Source organism: Natrix helvetica (genome assembly GCF_964273705.1).
Source record: "Natrix helvetica genome assembly, chromosome: 3".
Lineage (NCBI taxonomy): Eukaryota > Metazoa > Chordata > Lepidosauria > Squamata > Natricidae > Natrix > Natrix helvetica.
In genome coordinates this window covers 40,884,507-40,904,665 of record NC_138549.1, presented here as the reverse complement: position 1 = coordinate 40,904,665, position 20,159 = coordinate 40,884,507, and the positions used below count along the sequence as shown (strand labels likewise).

The 20,159-nt window shown below is 41.6% G+C and overlaps 1 protein-coding gene across 2 annotated transcripts in view; it reads left to right on the top strand.

Annotated features, from left to right (window-relative positions):
- Window positions 1–20,159, top strand: part of DHRSX (dehydrogenase/reductase X-linked) — a 123,238-nt gene that overhangs the window by 33,249 nt on the left and 69,830 nt on the right. For both annotated transcript variants that reach the window (XM_081946595.1, XM_081946596.1), the window contains exon 3: window positions 2,739–2,807. In XM_081946595.1, the coding sequence (XP_081802721.1) occupies window positions 2,739–2,807 (69 nt within the window). The remainder of the gene's footprint in view (window positions 1–2,738; window positions 2,808–20,159) is intronic.

Sequence of the window (20,159 nt, the reverse complement as noted above, 5' to 3'; positions counted from 1 at the left end):
CCTTCCTTCTGAGATGTTCTTCGGAAAATGCTTCTGCTTTTTCAGTTGAATGTATTCTATATCTTTGTCCTTGCCATACAAACATTAAACCTTCTGGTATCAACCATATGTAATTAACACCTTTTTTGAGTAGAATTTTAGTCAAAAATTGATATTCTCTTCTCGATTCTCTCACTCTTCTTGGTATATGCTTCAAAACTACAATCTCCTTGCCTTTGTACTCCAGTTTTCTATCTCTTGCTTTTTGAAGTATTTGCATCCTAATTGCTTTCTTGGTAAACCTTACATGAACTTCCCTTGGCAAGTCATTTCTCGCTGCATATCTTGTATAAATTCGAAATGCTTCATCTATAGCATCGGCCATCTTCTCTTGGGTTAACTTGATATTTGTCAAGATTTCTATCATTTTTGTAACAGGTTTTCACCCTTTTCTTCTTCTATGTTTTGGAATCTTAGAAACAATTCTGACCTTTCCATCTCCCAATTCAGTATTCCAATATTATCTTTTTCGACCACACTCAGTCTATTATCAATCTCCCCAATTTTCTTCTCTCTTTGATCACCTTTTTCTTCAATTCTTTGTAGTCTATCTTCATATTTCATCACCATTTGTTGAATACTATCAATTTTTTCATCAGTTTTAACTGATTTTTGTTCCATGTTCTCCATTCCTTGTTCAATGTTTCCCGTTCTTTGTTCTATTGTCCCAATTCTTTTTTCCATGTTTTCTATTCTCTTTTCAATGGTATCTTTTTACTTGCAAATTCTGAATTCCTTGTATAATCATCTCTAAGGTAAGCCTTCTCTCGCTTTTCTTTTTCCTGTTGTAACATTGTCTGTATTGATCTTTGTCCTCCTTCTGGTGAGGAGGAGGGTGTTGTTGTTGCAGAGCCGGTGGTTGTTATTCTTTTACTCATCTTCAAATTTTTCTATATTATAATCCACTTGGTATAAAAGTCAATTGTAATCCAGAGTAACCATAAGGTGATCAAAGGTTAAAAAAAGAAAAAGGTTAAAAAAAAAAAAGGCTGAGGAAAAAGGAAAGAAGATTCTGTGAAAAGAAAGCCAAGAGTAAAACAAGAAAGCAAAACAGAGACAGTAGGTAAATCTACTATCAAAAATGTGAAAATGAAAAAGAAAATAGAAAAACCCATAAAAGAGAATAAAAATCTTCAATCTTTTCTATGCCATAATCCAATTGAAAAAAACCAAAAATTGAAAACAACCAGATACGGGACCCAACTTCACAGCAAAAAGAAGTAAATACTGCCACCAGAAAAAGAAAAAAAGTAGTTTCAAGGCTTCTTGTAAAGTTAAAGCTCTCTAAACAAAAGAAAAATAAATTCAAAACTTTTATAAAATGAAAGCTTTTCAAGATCACTCCAGGTTTACTCTTACAGTTATTATCTATTCTCTCCAGGCAGAATTTCAAGGACTGAAAATTTCAGAATGAGCATCTGTGTAAATAACTCTTCTCCTATCAGTCCTGGCTGAGCCAGTAACCTTGGAGAGCAACCTTTTCCAAACATTCATTCAGACAAAAAATAGAAACAAAGTTTCAAAGCTTCTAGGTGGAAGTGTTACTTATCCAAAACTTTCCCTCTCTGTATTGCGTTCTCTGCCTTATTAAGAGAAAAGAAAAAAGAAAAAGCCAAACGCTGCATATAAAGAAAGTCTCCTAAACAGTGGAACAATAGAACTTAGTTATCAGACAGTCCAAAAAGTAAAAGGCAGGAAAACGGAAAAGAAAAAAGCCCGCTCCATTTAACACTGCCCTGATTAGAAAGTCCAGTCAGGCTTCCATCAATAAAAAGGAAAAAAAAAACTTTCACTTTGACTGTAGCCTTATATTTGCCGCTTACTCCTCTCATCAGTATTTATTTTAAATTAGTTGTCTTCATTTAGGATGTTCTCATAAATCAGAAAAAAGGTAAAAAATCTCACCATGAATGACACGCTCTCTCCTGCACTTTCACTTCCGAAGCTGTCAGCAGTTTCGCCAGCCTTAATGGCTGCTTCCTAGCCGCTGGCAAAAGGGCTATTCCTGGATCACCAGAGACTTTGCGGGTGTCCCTGGGATCAGCAGGATATGCCCCTTCCTATCACCGTCTCTTCGGGATGGTTTAGGTCCAGTTGGACCATCCCGCGGCTGGAATTTCGGCAGCAGTGTCGGAGCCCTGAGATTGACCGTCGTGTCACCACGACGTCAGCTTCCGGTCTCACCCATGTCATTCTTTTCCTCTTCTAAGCATAGGACCAGCAACAACCGAGTTATACTTTAATATGGTATATTTATCTATTATTTCTCTAGAAAGTGGTTCATAGATAGAGAATGTATTGTTATTTTTTTTGCAAAATTGTTTTACATTTTTTCCACAATCCTGTCTTGGAAAACTCACATAAAGATTGAATTAATATTTCAACTCATTATATTTATGTCAAGCATGTTTTCCCACTACAAGATCACAGTGATCTGATCAGATGCTATATTTTCAAGTACGGTAAATAGTAAGGCAATTAAAGAAGGCATAGGACCATTTTCATTATGGAAATACTACATATATCACAATATTTACTGTAAAAAAACCCACCCTGCACTGTTTCACTGTTCATTGTTCAGTTTTCTTTACCTAAACATTTAATACAAAGTAATTTTTCTGTATTTTATATTACGTTATGTTTGTATTTATAATATCTTGTCAGTCATTCATTATTTTCTATTTTGATTTTTCTAACAGCTGGAAATAATGAAAAGAAAGGCCAAAGATCTGTGATGAAAATCAAAGAAGAAATTCTGAACGCGAAAGGTAATTTATATGGCTTTTTCTACTACATTATAGATTTACGCATTTCTCACTTTATTTTTCTTTTAAGTTCAAAATACTTTTTATGTAATTTTTTAAATAATACACATTGCTGAAAACTGCAACTGATTTTCTTTCGCTGCAACTGATTAACTAAAGGCTCTGTCCTTCCATTTTGGGTTTTCAAAAGAAAACTTTACCACCAAAGCATTGGATAGTAAAAGATGTCAGTGCTAGATTAAATGATACTGATAATCTAAAGTGTAATCTAATCTAATCACTCTAATCTAATCACTGACCGGACGCAACGTGTGTTGGCAGGGGAGCAGAGATCGACCCGGAGGCCTCTCACATGTGGAGTGCCACAGGGTTCGGTACTCTCGCCTCTCCTGTTCAACACATACATGAAACCGCTGGGCGAGATCATCCGTGGCTTTGGGGTGGGATATCATCTGTATGCTGATGACACTCAGCTATACATCTCCACCCCGAACCACCCCAATGAGGCCATCGAAGTGATGTCCCGGTGTTTGGAGGCCGTACGGATCTGGATGGATGGCAACCGACTGAAACTCAACCCTTCCAAGACGGAGTGGCTGTGGCTTCCGGCGCCCCGGTTCAACCAGGTGCTTCCATCTCTGGCCATTGGGGGCGTGCAATTAGCCCCTATGGAACAGGTGCACAATTTGGGCGTCCTCCTGGATGCCCGGCTGTCCATGGATGACCATGTAACAGCCGTGGCAAGGGGGGCGTTCCATCAGGTTCGCCTGATGCGCCAATTGCGCCCCTTATTGGACCGGGATGCCCTACGCACAGTCACCCATGCGCTGGTGACGTCTCGCCTGGACTACTGCAATGCTCTCTACATGGGGCTTCCTTTGAGATGCACTCGGAGACTACAGTTGGTCCAGAACGCGGCCGCGCGGGTGATCATGGGGAGGACTAGATTCTCCCCTGTAACACCTCTCCTGCGCGAGCTGCACTGGCTTCCTGTGGTCTACCGAGTGCGTTTCAAGGTCTTGATTATGATCTTTAAAGCGCTTCATGGCACAGGGCCTAGTTACATGCAGGATCGCATCCTGCCCCACACATCCCTACGACCAATCCGCTCTCACAGAGAGGGACTTCTCCGGGTGCTGTCCGCCAAACAGTGCCGGGGGGCGACACCCAGGAGCAGAGCCTTCTCTGTGATGGGCCCAGCCCTGTGGAATGACCTCCCCCGTGACATCAGGATTACTTCCGATCTCCGCTCCTTCCGTGTACAACTGAAGACCCACCTCTTTCAACTATCTGGCCTGGCTCAACCGTAATTTTTTCGTACCCCTCCTGACTGTCTGTTTTTAACATTTTGAATTTGGATTGTACATGGGGTTTTATAATTAGGGTATTTTAATGGTTTTTAATTGTCTATGTATTGTATCTGTTAACCTCCTCCGTACATGTGTGTCTTTGTATTTATGTATGTCATGGGTTTATGTAAATGTTATATGTTTTTTACTCCATTGTACGCCGCCCCGAGTCCTATTCGGAAAGGGAGCGGCTAATAAATTTAAATTGATTGATTGATTGATTGAGTGAAGTAAAACTTTAGACTTTTATAACATTTAACAATATATGATGGATGGACATCACATATGAAATGGGATTTCATTTTCATTTTTTCTTATATAGTTCATTAACATGCTAGCAGTCCTACAAGGCTTAGCCTAGTGTCATTTCTGGCTAATTTGTAGAAAATAAAACCCATACCTGTGGCTATATACAAAATTTACAATTATACTTATTAAATTCTTTACAAATATCCTCATAAGGGAGAGTTTAATTAAAGAACTTACTCTACTTAATGTTAATTGTATGATGCTAGGCTTTTTGACAGTAGAACAAGTATGCTCTAAAATACAATTATAGCAGTCATCATTTCTCACTAGTGATTTGCTGTATAGAATAGGACCGTGATGGCGAACCTATGGCACGCGTGCCGGAAGTGGCACGCAGAGCCATTTCTCCTGGCACGCGGAGCCATCACCAGTTGCTCTTCCGGGTTCGGGCGCAGCATCCAGCTGGTCTTTACGTGCATTGGCGTGCCAGAAAACAGAAGAGGAGCCGCCCGGTGCGCATGCGCACGCCAGGAAAATGACCTTGTTTTCAGTGTGCACATGCGCACCCAAAAAACACCAACAGGAAGAACAAGGGCTGCGCGTGCCAAAAGACGTGGAGAGGGGATCCCGGCCGTCGCTTAGTAGAGCAGAGCTGTGGTCGGGGTTTCCCTCCCTCCCTGCCCGAGTGGGCTTCTTGCGTGGCCCTCGCCCTCCAGCCCATGGCTCATCTGCAGTCCGAAGGGCTTGGCCGGCTCGGGCACTTCAGAAAAGCAGCGGCAGCCACAAGGGGAAGGGCAGGAGCGGCCAGCCGGTCCCTGCAGCCACTCCCACACCAGCCAGAAGCGGCACTGTGATAGCTGCCAGGGCTTCCCTCCCTCCCACCTAAGTGGGCTTCTTGCACGGCTCCAGGCTGCGCCTCTGATGAGGATCCGCGGTCCGGAGTGCTGCCGCTTCCAGCGGGATATATACGGGTGAGAACAGGTGACCGCCACCCCTTACCCCCTTCCCCAACAGCGGCTGTTGTCCTTTTGCTTCCACCCGGGATGCTGGCGGAGGAGCTGCTGGTGGGGAGGTGAGCTAACTGAAAAAAGATGCCGCCAAGGGCCTGGAAGAATATATCCCGCTGGAAGCAGCAGCTCTCCTGACCGCGGATCCTCATCAGAGCCGCAGGCTGGAGCCGTGCAAGAAGTCCGCTTGGGTGGGGAGGGAGGGAAGCCCTTGGCCGCCCGTCCTCGCCACCCCCACCCCTTCAGCCCTGGTACTGGGACGCCTTGGCAGCGCTCGCCTCGCGCGGCAGCAAAGTGTGTGTGTGCGTGTGTGTGTAATGGGGGTCTGGCTGGGACTGATCAGCTGAGAGGCTGGCGAAGAAGCGGCGCTTGGAGGAAGAAGGCAGAGATGCTGGCTGGCATTCGCTTCCCTTACTTTTCGCCGCCGCTGCCCCGGCAGGAAGGAGCATTACCACCCCCTCCCTGCTGGTTGCAGCCCAGGCCCTGCCTGCCCTGCTTAGCTGAAAGTGGCGAGGGAGCAAGCCGCGATGAGCAGGAAGGGAAATGAGCGCCGGCCACACACACACACCACTTGTTGCCGTGCAAGGTGAGAGCTGCTGGGGAGAAATCAGGGGGAGAGGGGGGAGAAGACCATGCCTAGCAGAAGATTGTTTTCTTCTCCCCCTCCCAGATTTCTCCCCAGCAGCGCTGGTCTCGCGCGGCAGCAAAGTGTGTGTGTGCGTGTGTGTGTAATGGGGGGTCTGGCTGGGACCGATCAGCTGAGAGGCTGGCGAAGAAGCGGCGCTTGGAGGAAGAAGGCAGAGATGCTGGCTGGCATTCGCTTCCCTTACTTTTCGCCGCCGCTGCCCCGGCAAGAAGGAGCATTACCACCCCCTCCCTGCTGGTTGCAGCCCAGGCCCTGCCTGCCCTGCTTAGCTGAAAGTGGCGAGGGAGCAAGCCGCGATGAGCAGGAAGGGAAATGAGCGCCGGCCACACACACACACCACTTGTTGCCGTGCAAGGTGAGAGCTGCTGGGGAGAAATCAGGGGGAGAGGGGGGGAGAAGACCATCCCTAGCAGAAGATTGTTTTCTTTTCCCCCTCCCAGATTTCTCCCCAGCAGCGCTGGTCTCGCGCGGCAGCAAAGTGTGTGTGTGCGTGTGTGTGTAATGGGGGTCTGGCTGGGACCGATCAGCTGAGAGGCTGGCGAAGAAGCGGCGCTTGGAGGAAGAAGGCAGAGATGCTGGCTGGCATTCGCTTCCCTTACTTTTCGCCGCCGCTGCCCCGGCAGGAAGGAGCATTACCAACCCCTCCAGGCTGGTTGCAGCCCAGGCCCTGCCTGCCCTGCTTAGCTGAAAGTGGCGAGGGAGCAAGCCGCGATGAGCAGGAAGGGAAATGAGCACCGGTCACACACACACACACACAAACACACACACCACTTGTTGCCGTGCAAGGTGAGCGCTGCTGGGGAGAAATCAGGGGGAGAGGGGGGAGAAGACCATCCCTAGCAGAAGATTGTTTTCTGCTCCCCCTCCCAGATTTCTCCCCAGCAGCGCTGGTCTCGCGCAGCAACAAGCGGTGTGTGTGTGTGTGTGTAACGGGCTGGATGGGACTGATCACCTGAGAGGCTGGCAAAGAAGTCTTCCCCGCTGCCTCGAAAAGGCAGAGGGATAGTGGCCAGCACTCATTTCCCTTCCTGCTCATCGCGCTCCGCCCAGCCTCTGCGCACTCGCCCGGCCTTCACATCGCTGCCGCCTCATGCCTGTTCAGGGACCGTCCGGAGGCTTCCCTGAAGCCTTCAGAGCTCTTAAAACGACCATCCGAGCAACCCGGAAGTCACTTCCGGGTTGCTCGGAGGGTGGTTTTAAGTGTTCCGAAGGCTTCAGGGAAGCCTCCGGACGTTCCCTGAAGCCTCCGGAGGGCCTCCGGGGGCCGGGGGAGGCTCTTTTCTCCCTCCCCAGGCTCCTATAAAGCCTCTGGAGCCTGGGGAGGGCGAAAAAAGCATGCAAAAATGGGCGCGTTGTGCGCGCATGCGCACTGGGGGGCGCGTTGCATTATGGGTGCGGCACGCCTGCACACGACCCCCCCCGCGCTCCCCCCACTTATGGCATGCGAGCCAAAAAAGGTTCGCCATCGCTGGAATAGGAGTTGTAGTTCAAAAAAAATCTATTCTTTTCTAAGTGGCATAAAATTGACCTTGAATTGAAGCTCAATTGAAACAAAGTGCACCTTTGGAGAAGGTGACGCTTCCAAAATAATTCTGAAGGTTTTGTTTATACCGTGTTTATTTTCATGAGTCTTATTTTTCACTAAATCTTATTTTTGTTACTCTTGCTGTGTTCACAGCCCCTTCCTGCTATATTTATTACTGCTACTATAGCAGTTACAGCTGTTCACAATTTTATAATTGCAACAGAATATTCTTTCTTTCCTCTACCTCTGAATTTTATAGTTCAGTACCTCTTTAAATTGAGAAGGAGTGAATTTGCACGTTCCCTGAAGCCCAAGGCAGTGATAGTACAGATGTAAAAGAAATGTATATAGCAGCAAATAAGAGAAATAATGTGGTAATAGGTGAATTGCATGGCTCATTTGGGATGTTTGTACAGCTCACAGCTTTCCATTACAAAAAAACTAGTGGTTGGTTCATACCTGCTTTTCTGTCCATGGCTATACAAGCAGGAAGAACACGGGTGTAAAAAAACCAAATTTGTACAGAGTGCTTGCAAAAGCAAAGAATGTTTTATTACATACCACAATTTCTATATATTTATTTATTTAAAACACTGATCTAGCCATCCATTTTTCACCAGCTTTGGGCAGCTCCCAAAGAAGAATTAAAAGACAAATAAAATACATATAAAAACATTTTAAGATTCAAAGAACAACTATTTAAAATCTAAAACATTAAAACAATAACAATTTGGATTCATCCAACTATATAGGATCGGTTTACATTTCTCTTGTTGGGATTCTTTTGAATAATTCTTAAATGAGGATATTTCTGCATCCATGCAGAATAGTGCTAAATTATTCCATAGATGTTCATCTTAGTGTGTTGCAATACTCATTCTTGCATTGTGTATTTTAAAAGCAACTTACCGTATTTATCGGCGTATAACACGCACAGGCGTATAACACGCACCTTCATTTTAAGAGGGAAATTTCAGGAAAAAAATTTAAATTTCAAATAAAGAACTTTGAAGCAAAATAAGGGTAGCTCAGAACTTTTTTTAATTAACTTTTAGTCGGGAGTCCGGGGAGAGGAGAGACGGCTCATCCATTCTCTCCTCCTCTCACCCACACCCCGCTGTCTAAAGCACTTCCTTTCGCCCGCCCGAGCTCTTCTGCGGGCGAAAGAAAGCATTTTAGTTGGGAGTCCGGGGAGAGGAGAGACGGCTCATCCATTCTCTCCTCCTCTCACCCACATCCCGCTGTCTAAAGCGCTTCCTTTCGCCCGCCCGAGCTCTTCCGCGGGCGAAAGAAAGCGTTTTAGTTGGGTGTCGGGGAGAGGAGAGACGGCTCATCCATTCTCTCCTCCTCTCACCCACACCCCGCTGTCTAAAGCGCTTCCTTTCGCCCGCCCGAGCTCTTCCGCGGGCGAAAGAAAGCATTTTAGTCGGGTGTCGGGGAGAGGAGAGACGGCTCATCCATTCTCTCCTCCTCTCACCCACACCCCGCTGTCTAAAGCGCTTCCTTTCGCCCGCCCGAGCTCTTCCACGGCCGAAAGAAAGCATTTTAGTCGGGAGTCCGGGGAGAGGAGAGACGGCTCATCCATTCTCTCCTCCTCTCACCCACACCCCGCTGTCTAAAGCGCTTCCTTTCGCCCGCCCGAGCTCTTCCGCGGGCGAAAGAAAACATTTTAGTCGGGTGTCGGGGAGAGGAGAGACGGCTCATCCATTCTCTCCTCCTCTCGCCCACACCCCGCTGAGTAAAGCGCTTCCTTTCGCCCGCCTGAGCTCTTCCGCGGGCGAAAGAAAGCGTTTTAGTTGGGTGTCGGGGAGAGGAGAGACGGCTCATCCATTCTCTCCTCCTCTCGCCCACACCCCGCTGAGTAAAGCGCTTCCTTTCGCCCGCATGAGCTCTTCCACGGGTGAAAGAAAGTGTTTTAGTTGGGTGTCCGGGGAGAGGAGAGAATATTCAGTCAGTCTCTCCTCCTCACGTCACTGCGGTACTTGTTAATACTGTAAAAACATGGCTTCTTAACATTATATCGGCGTATAACACACATACATCATTTGCCCCCTATTTTTCGGGGGGAAAAGTACGGGTTATACGCCGATAAATACGGTACTTTAATCATAATGCATTCAAAAATGAACGAAGAAATGCCTGAAGAACAAAACACTCCATGTTTTGTTTCTGCCCAACAGTGTCTATCCTGAAAAAAAAAATTGGAATATGATGACTTATTTTAGATAGGAAACAAACCATTTCCTGTTTTGTTCATGCCTCCAATTGAAAACTGATCCACGTGATCATCAATCTACAGTGAAGACATTGGGATTTCATTTTCATTGTAGCCGGATGTTAGTAAAGAGAGGGAAGGTAGTTAAAACGAGCAGGTTACATAGCAACATACAGACCAGCCACAAGTATGTTGTCTCCAATTGAAAACTGATCCACGTGATCATCAATCTACAGTGAAGACATTGGGATTTCATTTTCATTGTAGCCGGATGTTAGTAAAGAGAGGGAAGGTAGTTAAAACGAGCAGGTTACATAGCAACATACAGACCAGCCACAAGTATGTTGATATTCTATAGTCACATGGAACCTGATGAGGCTAGAAAGACCACAACATCCAAGTACCATCAAAGAAAGACAGGTCCTGAAAAGGCAGCTGAATGGAAAGAACAAGATCCATGCCATTAACAGCATGCCCTGTCAGTCATCAGATATCCTGCCAGTATAATGAGCTGTCAAAAGCACAACATGTATGAAGGTTTCCACCCCAAGTCAAACATCCAGAGACTGTATTCTGCATCAGCTGGAAAGAAAGCAGGCAAGGTCTGGTAAGTGTCAAAGCCAGATCATGGGTATCCAGAGCACTGAAGAATACATGAGTAAGATAACAGCCAAAGATAAAAAGATAGAAATCAAATAGACAAAGTTGCGCGATAAATTAAGACAAGACTTAGCATGGGCTACCATTGACAGCTGAGTTGGCTGACATTGGGAAATCTTATCAGTGGCTGGAAAGAGCTGGACTAAAGGACAACATTGAGGTACTGATTATAGCAGCATAACAACAGGCACTAGTCATCAGATCCATTGAAGTGGGTATGTCACACTAGATAGCATCTGAGATGCAAAGAAGCCCCAGAAACAGTACAACACCTGGTAGGATGTAATATATGGGCAGGAACAGCATATATTGAACGACACAATCAAATAGCTGGCATAGAGAACAGAAACATCTGCATGGCTAGATTCTCCCAAGTCCAAATGGAAGGTTCCACAGAAGGTGATAGAGAATGCCAGGGCTAAGAACTAGATCCAGATGGGCAGGCAGGTACTAGCTAATCAGCCAAATGTTGTTGTAGCAGACAAGAACCAACTGTGATGTTAGATGTTATCAAGTGACAGCAATATCAGGAAGAAATAGTACGAGAGACTGGACAAGTACCAGGCCCTGAAGGAAGAACTGGAGAGAATGTGGAAAGTAAAGGCTAAAGTGGTTCCAGTGATGATAAGGGCTTTTGGGTTTATCTTCTAAGCTGGGAGAACGATTCAGAGCTTTCTGTCTGGAAGAGTGTGGTGCTAGGAATAGCTAAGTTACTGTTCAGAACCCTCAAACTCCAGGCTTCTGGTAGGGGACCCATGATTGAGGAAAACACATGCCACACATTGTGATCAACAGGTTGATGGGTTTTTTTTTTTAAACAGAGTAACTGAATGACCAATTGCTCATGCTGTTGTGTTGATCTACAAGTGAAACAGTTCTATGTGGAAACAAAATGTTTGCTTTTGATCTGATTAATGCATACGTCCCTGGAGGTCAGATTCTCCAACATGTATTAGCTCAAATTGCCACTGATATCTGAGTAATAAGGATAGTTTCTGCTGTGTCAAAATGCTTGGCAGTGCATTGAAATTTATCTTTGTGGCATTTGAAATCTTTTAGAGCTAATATAAAGAACCATTTCTATACATTGCTTCAAATATTCTTTAAGATTGTCATCCATTCAGGAATGCTAAATGTTTGTGATCAGTTTTGGCTATAGGGCTATTTGAAATTAGCGGTATTATATTAAGGACTCATAAATTAATATTGTAGTACCTCTTTCTAAATCATGGGTGTCAAACTTGATTGCGTCATGTGATGTATCACTATGTTTTTTGCTTTAGCGGAGCCGTGGTGGGTGTGGCTTGTGCATGACTCATCTAGCCCATGGATTGCCAGTTTGACACCCCTGTTTTAAATCATCTTGTCATAAAAGTCTTGCTTGTGTTTATTGTTGTTTTCTTTGATTACTTTTCTCAGTGGAGTTCGGAATATCTCTAGCTTTTTATAGTTCAGCTGCAATTATCTTTATAAAAAAATATTCCAGTACAAGGTACAATATATGCTGAGATATAAAGTCTATGCAGTAATGCATGGGTCTGGATCGGCTATTAATGGATTTAAGCAATATTGGATTGACTTACATCTAAATGAATGGTCACCAGATAAAATATGCAAACTTTTCTAATCTTTAATTAAAAATTAGCAAAAGAAATGTCATGTAAATGTGATCCTCGGTAATCTGATTGTAATGAGATTAATCATCTTTAAACAATTGTTCATTCTTGTTTATAAATTATTGCAATTTTAATTCTGGACTATGCAACTCTAAATTCTATTAATTTACTGTAATATACTGTAAATCAACAGAACATGGTTTTTTTTGTAAAAAAAATTATTTTTCCATTTTCACAAAATATAATCACATCTTTACTATTATATAACCAACGTAATTTTGTATTGTTAAGTGTTTACATCAATTCATCTTACCATCAGCTCCCAAAATACAATTGTATGGCTCTTCTGCTCTTCATACACCATATTTATCCTTATCCATCACTTTCTTCTCCCTCTCTCTCTCCTCCTCCCTACCTCCTTTCTTCCCTCTGTCATCCTTCCCTATTCTACTTCCCCTTCCTCTCTCCTTCTCCTCTCCCCCCTCTCCTTTCCCCGTTTCTTTCCTCCTCTTACCCCCTCCTTGACCTCTCTCTTATTCCTTTCTCCTTCTCCTTCCTCTGCCTCCCCACTTTTCTTCCCACTCTTATCATTTACTTGGTGTATTTCAGCTTCTGAGCAAGCTCCATTTTATGTTGATGGTATTTATAGTTCCTTTTCAATATACATATTTCATTTTAACATCCTTTCTTGGGGAAAAATATGACAAAAAAGTATACATATATAGTCATTGTACTTTTAAGCCCCTTCCCCCCCCCCCCCAGCCTAATTTTGGTCGAGATGTAGACCTGGTTACAATTCCTAGCTAGAAAATAATGATGAGAATAACAGAACATGTTTTTAAGCCATCACATACATAAACCTAAGTAAGCTGCAATTTACATGATTGTATTCCAATCAAGCTGTTACAGAAAGGCTGATTTTTCTTTCTTATTAAGCTACCTTAGTTCATTATTGGACATCCTGAATATGTTAAAAATCCCAACCATACATATTTAATAAAACATTTTGGATAGTTGGAGTCAACCTATTACGTTAGGCAACTCTAGACTTAACCTCACATTTATTCTAAGTTCTTATTCAATGGCATGAGTACAACATTTACAAAATATAATTATATAAACTTAGTCTATTTCAAGGTGTTTGATGACTACAGTCTAACTTCTAGGTTTAAACCTAGAGGTAGGTAAAGATAAAGGTTTCTCTTGACCAGTCTTGTCCAACTCTAGGGGTATTTCTCATCTCTGTTTCCTAGCCGAAAGACCCAGCATTGTCCCAAGACGATTCTGTGGGCATGTGGCTGGCATGACAGTATGCCAAGGTGCATAGAATGCTATTCCTTTCCTACCAAAATGCATTTACATGCTTTTGAACTGCTAGGTTGGCAGGAGCTGGGGCAAGAACGGGAACTCACCCTGTCATGTGGAGGTTGGGTCTTGAACTGACAACCTTCTGGTTGATAAGCCCAGCACTTAACCACTAAGCCACCGCGTCCCCCTAATAAATACTACTTCAACTCCCTCTAGGTCTGTTTTTTTCTTGGAAGAGCTCCAGGCAAATTGTCGCTTGCTACTGTCTGGCAAGGAATGCTGGCAAAATGTGTTTCAGCAGCCATGTCTGGAACAGGCTGTTTCAGGACAAAAAGAAAAGATAATTCTGGCTTCAAATCAGAGACAGTGAACAAATAATGTGTAGCAGAAACAATTCATTTTGTTTTCTCAGAGTTGAGACAACCTGCTCGTGGCAGTAAGATGTTGAACGATTTGGTATTTGGAGAATGGGGCAAGAAATAAGGTCCACAGCAAAAGGAAACAAATGAAAGCTGCAGTGGCATTGCGGATGTGTTGTTGGTTGATATGATTAACATGATGAGGTTTGGTGGGCCTTTAATAGTCGAAAGCAAAAAGTGTTTCTTGCTTCTTTGGGTTGCAGTAAAGATCAGGAAAAAGCACAGTGATACATTTTTCAGACTAAATTCTAATTTACTGTATTGCTTCATTCACACCTTTTAATCTGAGCAATCTGCGCAAACATAATTGAATAAGGCATATTTATGCTGATTTATTTATAGTGAAAATCTATTTCGTGAATGTGCAGTATTCTATAAAAATTAATTTACACCCATATACAACTTAAATTACAAAAGGATAAGGACAATAATAGCTAATTTCTTGTGCTGTCAAGAATACTATAGATGATGCGCTTTCTTGTGTGCTTTATCTTAGCTTGGCGCACCTGGAGAAAAATACTCATGTGTGAATGCTGTTTGTTGATTTTAGTTTGGCGTTCAACACAATCATTCTTCAGCATTTGGTGAACAAATTGGGCCTATTGGGTTTTAATACTCTCTTAGGTAATTTGATACTAGATTTCCTTATTGCTAGGCTCCAGTTTGGGCGAGTTGGAAGAAAAGTTTCCAACTCCCATCTCCTTGAGTATGGGTTCCCCAAAGGGCTGTGTTTTGAGTCCATTACTGTTCACCTTGATGACCCATGACTGCTGTGCCAAGTCTGCTACAAATCATATTGTGACGTTTGCATATGACACGGAAGTGGTCTTATCCGGAATGACAATGAAGATGCTTATAGGGAAGGCTCTGGTAGACTGGTGCAATAAAAGTAACCTGATTCTAAATGTTAATAAAACAAAGGAGATCATTGTAGATTTTAGAAAGAGCCGACATAGTCACACTCAATCAGTGTCAAGGTTGCAGCTATAGAGGTTGGTCAACAGTATTAAGTATCTGGGGGTGCAGATAACTAACAATGCGAATTGGTCTCTCCACACTTCATCCTTAGTGAAGCGTGCAAACCAGTGTTTGAATTTCCTGCATCAGATGAGCAGAGCACATCTTTCTCCTTCTGTCCTGACCACTTTTTACAGAGAGCGTTTTAACAAACTGGGTCACTGTTTGTTTGGTTTGGTGACTACCAGACTACCAGATAGAAGATCCATACAGAGAGTGATAAGGACAGCTGAGAAGATTATAGGAAGATCACTTCCTGTCATTCAGAATATTGCTTATAAGCGCTATGACACACCCACTTTACGGTCTGTTTCTCTTGCTCCCCTCTGGGAAGAGGTTTTGAAGTATTTCTAGCAGGATGACCAGATTGTGTAACAGCTTTTTTCCCTATGCCATACATCTGGTAAATTTGCAAGATTCATTTTTCTTGCCATGTACATGTACACATCCAAACTAGACTGTTATTCCTCTGGTGTCATATAATATATGTGGGTATATGCATAATTTTGTATTTATTTATTTTGCCATGTTTATGTAGTGTGTATTGGAGGTGGTGACCCTTTGAGAGCTGTATGCAATGAAATGTCTCGTACATTGTACATTAATGTACATTCAAAATGGCAATAAAGTTATTATTCTATTCTAAAGTAGGCTTATAGGAAAATAATCTTTTTACCATAGAAAAATACCTTTTTATTTTTTGGGAAAAAATGCCAAGTCTAGTGTACTGCATGACAGGGGGTCCGCAACGTATGACTGCTAGAAGTTACAAAGGGTTTCAAAAAGCTACTTACATTTAATCCTCAAAGTTACATGGTGGTCATGTGAATGCATTTCAGACACTTAGCAACTGGTTTGCATTTATGCATTTATGAACAGTTGCAGCGTCCCAAGATCATAAATATGATTATGGTTTGTCATGGTTTTTTTTGGCAGAAAATAGAAAAAAAAAATAAACTTTTAATAATTATTTATGCTAATGTTCATTAGACAGGCATTTGCTTTAGTCTTATAGTAGACCAGCTGGATACCCGTGCTCCATAAAGAAACTATGTGATTGGACTATGCGGGAGAAATTCGGTTCACAATCTGTTGGTTCAGTGGTGGTCGGTGATTGAGGGAATATCACTCCTGCCACCTTGAGTCCGGAAGCAGTTCCATAGGTAGAAGGCATAGACATTTTGGTGAGGTACTGATGTTTAGTACTGTAAGGAGCTCCAGACCTCTCCTAAGTGAAGGAGTGGTACGTCTACCTGTTTGAAGCGAGGAAACAATGTGAGGCAACTGGCAGATGGAACATAGTTCTTTTCAGGTGGGGCGGGGGAGTAAAATGTGTAACTCCTTAGCATCAGAGTATGTTAATATAAGGCAACTGGCAGTTTGAACAGAGTTCTTTTCAGGTGGGAAGGGGGAGTAGAACGCCTTAGCATCAAAACGTGTTAATTACTGGATAAGAAATACTAATGATCTGATGGTCATCCTTTCTTAGCGAGCACCTAGAAGCCAAGAGAAACATGTGCAAATTTATTTTTCTTATAAGAATTTTTTATTTTTGAATAAACACAGACAAACAAAACACAAAAAACACCACAAAACCATCTTCCATTACAAATTGTACAAAGTGTGTCAATTGGTTACAAAAAACTTTCGTGCATCCCTTCCACAGTCATCACCTACAATTCATATCAAGTTATATATTTTAAATCAAATATATATATATATATATATATATATATATATATATATATATATATATATATATATATATATATATATATATATATATATATATATATATATATATATATATATATATATATATATATATATTGCTATCATCATACTTCAACCATCATTTGATTATAATTGTTTTTATATTATTTAAATATCCCAAAATTTAAAGAAAAACCACATAGTGGCATTCCGTTAACTGTTTCCATTATCATCCGGTAACATTACATCTTTATGATATGTTCTAAATAAAAAACCGAGAAACCATGTGTTTGTGGTTTGAAACTGCTTCTCATATTAGAGAAAAATGACACATGTTGAATTTGTAATACAGGAGTTGACAAGCACTAATTTTAGGACCACCTGAGACACAGGCTGTCTCTTCGGGTTTTCTGGAAACTGACAGCAGAATTTCCTGTCATCATGAGTTGTAAAATTATAAAAATCTTAAATCCTAAAATAGGCACATCACAGTTAACATAAAGAAGCTCACCCAATTCCAGCAAATAAAGTCCTTCCTCACATATTGGTCTCAGGACCCCAAACGTGTTACAGGCAATGCTCAGCCATCAGCAAATTATGTAATAGTTTCATACAACAACAGCCAGTTGATTGTGGTTGATTGTGAAAAAGCTGAGCAGAGACTGAACTTATTCTTGACATTCCCATGACATCCTAGACTTAGAGGCATAGACTAAGCTATGAAGTTGAAAAATAAATATCCTGGAAGAAGACAATTACAAAACATTTCAGTATGTGATGTGAACCTTAACAATGTTGTGTTCTGAAATGCTCATAAGCACATGTTGGCCATCTAAAGATATAACTAAAGCTTTTGTTGATTCACCATGGTGGCTCCTGCTTCCAAGCTGCCAAGCCTTCAGTTTTAAAAGGAGGCTGTATCTTTCATAACTGAAAATACTGTAGCAAACCTTCCAGCTATTAAATTGGTCTTTTCCAGTGTGAACTCACACTGATCACAGGACATTCAATCTTCAGCTCTTCTTGTTTCCTGCTTAGGAACTGATTACTGGATTCATACTGATACCCAACTGAAACTACTTGTGTTGGGAAAAAAATCTAGAGAATGCACTCTGCGACAAAATAAATTGACTTGTGTTTCCAAAATGTGAATTTAGATGGGGCTTAAATATTTGATTTTCAAACTGCTAATTGAGATGATAATCCCTTTATTTTGTATTTATCTATAATTACTTCAGTTTGGGGAAAAGCTTATCTTCATATCATAGACATTTGTTTGGAATCACAATATGCCATGTTGACTTAGGTCTGCACTTCCTCAGCTATTCACCCCATAAAATGTTTTGCTTACTTAGATTTATTGATAATGTAGTTGATAATGTAATTTATTGATAATGTATTGGTAGTTCAGGATCAAGGACTAAAAGCCCTTGAAAGCTTTATTGTGACATCAATTACTTTCATTCTGTCATCACATTTGGTATAGATGTGTGTATATCATCAATTAACACTGCCTGAGTGGATAGCTTTAGAGTTATAAAGATCTCTACTGCCATCAAGTGGTCATATGGAGTTCTTCATGCCAAATTTGGTACCCATTTGCACAGTGCAGCCAAATGATAAGTTTTTCAGACTGGAATCTATTTTATTGGATTTATCCTTGTTGATAAGACACACAGCATTAAGAGTGTGCATTAAACCAGACTTTTTTCAAAATCAATAAAAAATATCCCTCCTCCCCCCCCCCCAAAACAAAACACTCAGAATTGCAATGATGCCTTGTAAGAAGAATCTTAAACAAGATAGATAGGCCTAGACCACAAAGTGCTAATTTCAGACTTTATTTGAATAGTCCAATATGGCGTAAAAGTTTATATAACAACATGATGAATATTGACTTACATTGATAAAGAGGAATGATAAATGTAATATTAATCTATCTTCTATTGTTGTAAGAAGCTATACAAATCAAATGCCCAGAAATATTGGGTTTAGCCACGCTGAAATTGTATTCCTTAGCTGATTTGTGCTTGTTTTGAATTGAATTGAAATTGAATAGATAAGGACAACAGTGCTTTTTCTATGCTGATCCCATAAGTAAAATAAAACAAGATAAGGAAATAGAGCAAACTGGTTATCAATTGCATGAACAGGAAGTCCAAAACAACTGCTTAGCTTTCGAATAAGTATTATGAACTATCTACCATTGTTAATTGTACCACTGTACAGTCATCTTGGATTTTGAAACCATGTTAGACTTACAAATGTCATTGCCTTCATGGTAATGATAATTTGTCTTAATCTTTCAATGGGGGCCCATTTTAATATGTTCTCTAAAGTAAAATCTACTCAGTATGCCATAAGCCCAGAGCAAGATCATTTGATTTCATTTGAGAGACAGTTTGGTTCTGGTTAAGACATCAGACTAGAAACCAGGAGTTTGTGAGTTCTAATCCCACCTTAGGCACAAAGCCAGCTTGGTGACTCTGGGTCAGTCACTTTTTTTTAAAAAAAAAATTTAATTGGTTTTTAAACATTTATGAGAAAAGGTAAAGGGATACATAGAAAATTTTGGCAGCTCCCACGCTAGTGGTAGAAATCCATCCAAATCTCACAATTTTTACAATATTAAAAACAAGATATAAAAGATAAGCAAAAAACAGAGTCTTATTCTATATTGTGTCAACCATGTGTTCAATCATTTTCCTTTCTCACTTTCTAGAATATCAACAATTGCTAATATTTCAAATACTTTTATTTTTGTGACTTGAGCCTTTTCGATATTGCTTTTCCTCCCTGGCCCCAGAAGAAGCCACAGCCCCCCCTCCTTCATATCTTGTACCTTGCTACCCTTTTCACTACCTTCGCTGTGTTCGTCCTCTAGGAAGGAGAAATGCTTTTTAATGAAGGCTTCAGCCTCCTGCACTGTATTAATTCTAATCCTATTTCCCTCCCAGAAGATCAACATTCCCTCTGGCAATAACCATCTAAACCAAATTCCTTTATTGTATAATTTCTTCGATAAGGAGGAATACTTCCTCCTTCTCTCTCTTATCTTTTTCGGAATCTGCTTAAGAATGTTAATTTCTTCATCTTTATATTTCAGTGATCTCTCCCTTTGGGCCCCAAGCACCTCATCCCTTGTGGTCCTCCTGAGGAATTTAATATGCACCTCCCTTGGAACATTATGACTTCTAGCATATGCTGAATTGATCCTATAGACCAGATCTATGTCCCACCACAACAGTTTTTTGTCTCTCTTGATATATTCTGCTAAAATTGTACTCATAATGTCCTTGAGATCTTCATTTTCTGTCTCTGGTAGGTTCTGTAATCTGAGAAAAAAGGGCATTCTTTCAAATTCTATTTTTGCCAAAAAGTTTTCCAGGTCTACATTTCCTTTCTGGATTGCTTTGACCTCTTCTCCCAGCCCAGCCTCTCCCTCCTCCAACACCACAATTATTTGCTTATTTTCTGCAATATGGTGTTTAACATCTCTGAGTTCCTCTTTAAGTTCTGTCACTTCTTTTTTCAACTCATTTTGACCCCTCATAATTTCTTGAAACATTTGGGCCCATGCTGGCTGGGGAATTCTGGGAGTTGAAGTCCACAAGTCTTAAAGTTCCCAAGT